Below are 8,123 nucleotides of genomic sequence, written 5' to 3' on the forward strand. Positions count from 1 at the left end.
TCCGGGCGGCTGCGGGGCGCGCGGGGCGTACTCACCTTCTTCCAAACTTTCCCGGGATTTATCTCGGAAACTTTCGGAGCGAGGCGGAGGCCGTCTTTCCGCCTTCCCGGAGGGGTGGAGGTGGGGAGGGCGAGGGGCAAACGCCACGCAGAAGGGGGAGAAAAAGAATCGGCGAGGTCGGGGGGGGTAGAAAAAACAGGGTTACAAGTTTTTGCAATGGTGGCATCGCACGCACACGCCGCCCGCCGGGCCCCGCCGCCGCCCCCAGCCCGGATTTCTCCCCTTTCAGCAACATTTGCCAAGCCCAGGAAACAGATAAAAAACCCCACCAGCCCGAGGGGCTTTTCTTACCTCGGAATCGGAGGAGCTGTTTTGATTCGTTTCTGATTCATTGACTAGAGACGATTTGACATCAGCTAAATCCCTCTCTGCCGAGGAGTTTTCGGAGCTCTTCTCCTCCTGTTCGCCCTCGTCTTTGAAGGAAATCAGTTCGTCGTTGGCGCCTAGGTCATCCCCTCCACCGCCGTTCAGCTGCGGCATTTTTTTTCACCCACCAGCAGCAATTTTGGAAGAAAAATGAAGGAGGAAGAAAAGCCAAAAAAAAAATCACCCCCAAAAAGTTTTGCCCCCCAAAAAAAATATTGCAAGAAAAAGACGAGTCCAAGGTGAACTTTTTTTCTGCTTGGGGGTCTTTTTCTCCTGGGGAGGGGAAAAGAGGGAGGAGGGGAGGGGAAGGGGGGGGAGATCTTCTGCACGCGTGAGTTTGGGTTTCTTTTTTCTCTCGTTCCCAAGGATCCGATCAATGTGCAAAAAATAATAAATAAAAAAGGGGGGTTAAAAAAAAAAAACACCAACAACAAGAAGTCAGATATAAAGAGCAAAGGGGGGGGAAGCCGAAGATACAGGAGGTGCTCGTGCCGCTCGGATTTGAGTGAGTTGAAGTTAGACTGAGAGCTTTTCAGTTCAAAGGCGGCGCTGATTGACAGATAGAAAAAGGGGGATCGAAATCCGGAGGAACGGAGTAGTCTGGGAGCGGAGATTATTGACAGGGCGAGAGGAACACACTGCCTTAATGAGATGCCGGAGGGCGGGGCCGGCCCGGTGACGTGTGCATAAATAAACAGCCGGGGTGGGCGGGGCGGGGGCGGCTAACAATGATCCTTTCGGGCGCCGGGAGAGGGAGGAGGGAGAGGAGGAGGAGGAGAGGGGCGGGGAAGCCGGGGGGAGACGGAGGGAGGAGTGTGCAGGGGGAGCGGCCTGCGCGGAGTGTGTGCGAGCCCGGGATTCTGGGCGAGGGTGCAGGGACTCGCTCCGGGTGGGGGCGGTTTCAGAAAGACAATGCGGGGTGGGAGAGGAGGAGAAGGGGGTGGCGACCAAGCAGGAATCTGAGCCGAGGAAGGCGGAAGGAAAGCCCACTTGGGGGGCGGGGATGGGGAGAGGCCCAAAAAAGTGCACTTTAGAAATATTAGAAATAAATCTTAAGGGAGGGGGAAAAGGAAGGGTAGTATTGTGAGAAAGTGGTGGCTGGGGGCGGGGGGGGGGGGGGTGCTTGGAGGTTAATTCAGCAGTGAAATCAGCCACACTTGGGCGGGATGAACAGAAGTGGTCAAAAGGAAAGATCAACCCTCCACTTTCAGAGAGCTTGGGGAAGTGAAGGGGCTGGTCAAAGTTCCTGGTCATCTACAATGAAAGGAACTATTAACCCATGAGGCCTCCCTCCTCCCTTTTTTGTTTATTAGTAGTGAATCATTTCATGAAATGTTAAGTCCCACTAGGATGACTATGCCGAAATGACTTTTTATGCAAAAAACAAATATTAAATGTCAGAAACATTAAAAGTATCCTTAAGGAAAAATATATGATTCTTTTAAATGTAGAGTGTTTTGCTTTTTTTTTTTTTCAACTGACGTTGGAGGTAGTAGGAAATGAGCTAGAGTCAAAGTCCTTTTTGACTTCGGAGGTGAAAAGTTTGGGCGTTAACACCGTCAGGGAAAATAAAACCGAAAGTTCACCAACCCCTGGGATCAGTTGGGCTACAGTGTTTCTCGAAGGGGGTCTGAAATGAAATCCCCGAAAGACTGACCAAAATAATCAAGATGTAGGTGGCTGTGGCAGGAAATTGCTAACCAAACCAATGCTAGGAGACCTCTGGGAGAAGATGGGAAACCTGGGGCTTGAGGCAGGTATTTGTTGACTTTTAGGTATTAGAGGAGGAGCAGACTGATTTGCTACAAAATGGGGAATGGAATTATGTTAAAGAGGAAAGGCCCACCTCCGAAAACACAGTGTGCCTGGGTGATAGAGCAAGAAGATTCATTTTTGCAAATATCCAGTAAGAAGCAGACTGGACACTGCAACATGAAAAAGAGAAAAAAGAGAAAAAATAAATCAGTAGGATTGAGCACATTGCCTCTTAGGAGCAGTATTAGTCTAAGTCCAGGATGTACCCTTATCCCACCCTTCCCTGAAAAAGCTCACCTGCACTTCAGCTGGCCCATCAGCACCAAGGTTTCCAAAAGAAAGCAAATTTGCCATGTAATATTTAGAGAGTTTGGGGGTGTCAGCAAAACTGTTTTATAGGCTAAAGTCTCAGAAAGAAGACTACTAAAAATAATGATACTGAGATTGACAAGGCCAACGAATTCCCCTGCACTGGAAAAAATTCACAACCACATTTGCACACTAAAGAATAAGATGCAGGCAAAATGAAAATGGGTTGGGGGGGAGGCAGAGAAGAATCACTGTAACTCCCAACTTTAATATTAATCAGAATATCAGAAGTAGAGTGAGAAGGAGCCTGAAAAGAAGTAAAACAAATGTGTACATTTAATCAGACAGGATTGCATAGGATACAAAGCACAGGGCTAATTAGTCTCAGCAGGTAGGACTAACCTTCAGACTTCATAAATAAATAAGGCGGGCGCAGTGTCTAAGAGGGAGAGTGGAGACAGAAAGGGGATTATTTCAAGACACCAAGTGAAAACATGAAGAATGAAATGCTTCACTGTTAAAACTCCACGTACAAATGGATTTAACAGTTTCCTTTTTTAGGTCTTTTACTTGGTTACCTTTAGATTTACACATTTAGTGAAATGACCGTAGCTTTACACACTTGCTAATTGTCACCTGTATACCTGATGTGCCCAAGTCTGTCTATATGCAGCGTAGACTTTCCTAAGGCTCATTTTAGGGACTGACTTACTTAAACTGGAGCATATTTATAGGAACTCAATTTTATGGCAATTTCTTTGTCCTGTGTGGTAGTTTTTTGTTTCGTTTTGCTATTTTAATGAAACCCTCATCTGAATTAAGTTGGGTAAGGAGGTCTTCTATGTCCTTTGTAGTACTACCTGTATAATATAATCTCTGGAATATACTGAACTGAAATTTTAAAGAATGTACTTACTGATTTTACTATACTGGCCTGCATTTTTATCATATGTAAATACTAAGGGCTTTGTTCCGATGATTAGTAACTTTATCCATTTTGGCATATCCTTATTTTTCTCATTCAAAGGGAACTCTTTTGAGTCTTGCCTTCCTTAAATCTCTGATTTAATTAAGCAATTAAAAAGTTATTCTGTGATAGTGCATGTCCCACATTTAATTTCGTTGCCTGGTGCCCTACAAAGGCTTGAGTAGACCAGCAAGATCTCAGAGGGGCCAGATCCCTGATGCTCTGCAAGTCCCTCAGGTGATGCCTGAATTGAGGAGGGGGAGAGAATGGCAGAATTGGCACTGCAGTACCCAAGCAGCAAGGTATTGAAAAATACCTTGAATACTATTTGAAAAAAAGGTAGGCTGGCCCACAATGTGGATGTGTAATTTATAGATTTGCTGTGAAATTTTAAACACAGTTGACTTGGGTCCAAGTGCTGAGGCAACTTCTCTGTGGATACCGATGACTCCTGGTTTATAGGACCAAGAGTTCTGCCCAAATGGCAGAGATTCGAGAAACACAGGAAACCAGACCAGTTCTGACTTTAGCCTGAGCCAGGGGATTTTGCCACCATGGGCTCTGCATGTTGGGAAATGGGTGGAATGGGGGAGAGGCTGTGCCCTCATCCCTTGGAGTCCAGTTTGGTCTCTGCATATTTTGGGGGGAGGGTAGGGAGAAACTGGGCCCTCGCCCCTTGGAGTCCATTCCTGGCACCAGTCCAGTTCCCGAACTGTAAGTAGCTATCCCTAGGCCTCCCTGACTTTGACCTCGCCCTCTTCATCCACTGCCCTTCTGCTGCTTCTCTTCTGTTTTCTCCTCTCCTTCAGCCCTCCCTTGATTAAATCTCTCTTTGGATACATGTCGATACCTTAAAGCTTAAGTGAGTAGGGTTACCTCTTCCAGAGGTGCTTCCTTGTTCATCCCTATCAGTGAGCATGAAAAGGAGGTTTCGGTTTACACAAATCACCTTTTAAGGGTTGGTTCCCCACGGGGGAGATACGGTGAAATGTTTGGTGCCCACTGAAATACAGTGCCTGTGCCTGACAGGGGACTGCAGAAATAGGCTGGCCACAGGCTGTGTCACCTTCGTCTTGTCTCACCTGGTGGATGAGGTGGTTGGAATGGGCTTTTTTAAATTGCCTGTTAATATTCAAAGAGTCCATGATTCCATCGTTTCACCACACGCCCCAGTTATGGCTCAGAGACTCACGCACACCAGCAAAGAAGACAAACCATATTCAAAGCTTGGCTCTGGAATTTGAGAAAAACAAGGCTAGTCTGTCAGATTTGCCCGAAGTGGGGAATACATGTTGACAACCATATTCAGCTCCCCCAATCTCTCAGCAAGATTCTACTAAGTTCCCCTTGACAGTGATATGTACATGTGTGGGTGTGTGTATTTGTGTTCCTGTGTGATTTTTCTTTAAAGATCTGGGCTCCAAGATGGATGATCTGTTACCCCACTGTGTTGGACTTATCTATGCCGGGAGTGTGCTAAGGGAATCCAAAAAAAGAATCTGAAAACATAAGGAAGCTATAAAATGGGGAAATGTTTAGAAGCCAAAGTCCTGATTCCACTGTGAGATTTTCTGTTTGCTTTTTGTTCTGCGTGGGTGATGGTTCCTTATTTGGACCTTGAGGAAAGCTACTCCCTTAGCCAACATAGGAACGTTAAAAATTGGACACCCAAGAGTTTTCAAATTTAGCAAGAGGAAGGGTTAGGCAAAAGTGCCCACTTCACAGGCATCCTCTGTCCCCCCAGCGACTCTGTGAAGGGACTTGGAGAGACACACACTCGCTCCCCGTGAAACCCTGAGGAACATTCTTCTGTTCCGACATTTTTCTGAAGTGCCGGGCTTGATCACCTTGCTTCAGCTAATACCAGGTCCGGGTAATAAAGTGACAATAATACCTGATGATCCAAGGGTTAATGGGGAGATGTATGCATCTGTACAGGGTTTCATCACCTGCCTTCATAAGCCGATTACCACTGCTATAGGCATTTGTGACAGGAACAGCTTTCTGAAAGACATCAGTCCTCCATAAATACACTTTTCTTATTGACAAGATGTCTTTTAACCCTAATAGTAATGGAAGAAGGCCAATAAATGAAACATTTACTGCATAACTTGCCTTATTTTGGGGTGGTGTACAATTGCTTTCTAGCTGTCTCTAGAAGATGTTTTCAGCCTAATTTGCTCCCTAGAAATTTCGCTTGCTACAGTTATACGTCTATGACGTTTTATTGCCTGAAGCCAAGTCTGCATAAGAACTTTCTTAAGATATACTTATCCTAATGCCAAGCTACAGCAACTGGGCTGCTTTATGCTGAATTATTTGTGCTACCCTGATATACAGGGCAGAGACTTCCCAGTAGTCATTGCCATAGGGTAGGTCTAAATGTTTCTGAGAAGGGGAAAAGAGGCAGGAAAAAGGTGAAAAAAGTTTCATCTAGGTTGATTTGTAGAGGTCTTTAGAATTAATAATTGGATGCCTATTTAGCATATTAAAATGCCTGAGGTTTTCTTTTGTTTTCTCTTTTTAAAATGGCTTCAATGACCCCACCCTGTCTTACAGAGCAGCTTTGCCCACTCAGATCCATTGCTGTATTCAAAAATGTCACAGATACCAAAGCACCTTCCACTAAAACATGGACACCTTAAAATGAGGCAGATGCTATGTCCCCTGGCATTGAGCAGTCTCACAAGGTGGCTTACGTGTGTTCAAGCGACAGAGCAGGTGAAATTTCAGGAGAGGATAATGCCATTGTTCCCCCTTGAAATTCATCTAGGTGTGGGCTCACACACCTGCATCTGGCCAGAAGCAATATGGGATGGGAGGAGGTAAAAGATCCAAGGAGACTCCCAGGTCCATAGTGTGAAGATTTCAGGTTTTGTCCTCACTAGGAATCTACAGCAGCATCAGCCCCAATCTGTCTTGAGAAAAGACTAAGTCTATGTTGACCGAATCAACTTGAGACTGGATTAGAATCAGCAACTCTCTCTCCTCCTTTGCAAAATTCCAAATGTTTCTGCAAATTCCAAATTCCAAATTGGTATGGATGGATTACGTTTCCTAACAAAACACTCATTTCTATGAGGAAAGGGAAGAAGTTTCAATGAATGAGTTCCGGGATCCAGAGTGAGTTTGGATCTCAGTATAGACAACAACATGCAGCACAAGGTTTAGCAACAACAAGAGAGGCTTCTGGTGGACTGTCACCTTTAGCAAACACGGTTCTGGGTAGCCTGAGGGCATTCTGTAAATACGTGGAGCAGGAAGGAGAGCATTCATCCTTATTAAAGGTTCCAGGATGCTGAGAGTGAGAGGTTATAATAATCCCCAGACTCCATGAGAAACATGCCCCTCCCAGCACCCCCACCTATGGAGACATGGTGTTTCTCTTTGCCTGTGTCCCATACACTGAATTTCTAATGACTTCTCACACTGTTGGAAATCCTCCCCGTGCCTTTTAAGGGTGGCCAAAGTTCTTGATGGTCTGTCGACAGCACAGGGATGCAGTTTCCTTGTTCTCATCCTGCAAAGGACTCTGCTTCTAAAGAAACCCAAGTCTTAGGCCAGGAAGAATCCGAAGAGGCCTCCTGGGGCCCCACCACTTCCCATTCTCCTTCTAATCAATGTGCCTTAGGGGCTAAAGGCCATAACTGATGGCATCTATATGCCTGTGAGACCCTCCTGGCTCTGCCACCCACCCAAACGACAAAGGTGACGACTCTATCTAGAAGCCAGATAGAACATTTCTTAGGGAAGGATCTGATGTTAATGTCTTTCTGTCTTTTCTTCTTTGAAGGCACCTCACACACGCCTTTGTACAAGAAGCATCTTTCTAACGTTATCTTCTGGATGTTCATGCTATAATATTGCTGGTTACAAAAAAGCATGTACTGTAGAGTTCTTTTTATATGTAATTCTTCATTAAAAATATTTGACTTTGGGAGGCCAAGGTGGGCGAATCACTTTTGGTCAGGAGTTCAAGACCAGCCTGGTCAATATGGTGAAACCCCATCTCTACTAAAAGAATACAAAAATTAGCAGGGCATGGTGGCAGGCACCTGCAGTCCTGGCCCCCCGGGAGGCTGAGGCAAGAGAATCACTTGAACCCAGGAGGCAGAGGTTGCAGTGAGCTGAGATTGCGCCACTGCACTCCAGCCTGGGCGACAGAGCGAGACTGTCTCAAAAAAATATAAGAAACAAAAATTGGAGACATTTGCTTCAAAATGTCAACAGCACTTTTCCCCCCTAGATGATAGAATTTGGGAAAATTTTTACTTTCATTTTCTTTTTGTTTCGTTTGTTTATTTATTTATTTATTTTGAGACAGGTCCTTGCTCTGTCGCCCAGGCTGCAGTACAGTGGCACAATTCTAGCTCACTACAGCTGGAACTCCTGGACCCAAGCAATCCTCCGATTTTAGCTTACCAAGTAGTTAGGTCTACAGACATGCACCACCACACCGACTAACTTTTATTTTTTATTTTTATTTGTTTATTTTTTTTTTTCAAGACAGAGTCTCACTCTGTCGACAAGGCTGGAGTACAGTGGTGCTATCTAGTCGCACCACAACCTCCACCTCCCGGGTTCAAGCGATTCTCCTGCCTCAGCCTCCTGAGTAGCTGGGATTACAGGCACCCGCCACTACGCCCGGCTAATTTTTTTCTATTTT

At 45.5% G+C, this 8,123-nt stretch overlaps 1 protein-coding gene across 1 annotated transcript in view; it reads right to left on the reverse strand.

Annotated features, from left to right (window-relative positions):
• The window catches only part of TCF7L2 (transcription factor 7-like 2 (T-cell specific, HMG-box)), a 220,612-nt gene extending 219,543 nt beyond the window's left edge, over positions 1 to 1,069 (reverse strand). The window contains exons 1-2 of the mRNA XM_011927924.1: positions 352 to 1,069; positions 36 to 102 (exon numbers count right to left, since the gene is read on the reverse strand). Coding sequence (XP_011783314.1) covers positions 36 to 102; positions 352 to 540 — 256 coding nt within the window. The 5' untranslated portion in view covers positions 541 to 1,069. The remainder of the gene's footprint in view (positions 1 to 35; positions 103 to 351) is intronic.
• Positions 1,070 to 8,123: the final 7,054 nt, after the last annotated feature.

Source organism: Colobus angolensis, unplaced genomic scaffold, assembly GCF_000951035.1.
Source record: "Colobus angolensis palliatus isolate OR3802 unplaced genomic scaffold, Cang.pa_1.0 Scaffold75, whole genome shotgun sequence".
NCBI classification, from domain to species: Eukaryota; Metazoa; Chordata; class Mammalia; order Primates; family Cercopithecidae; genus Colobus; species Colobus angolensis.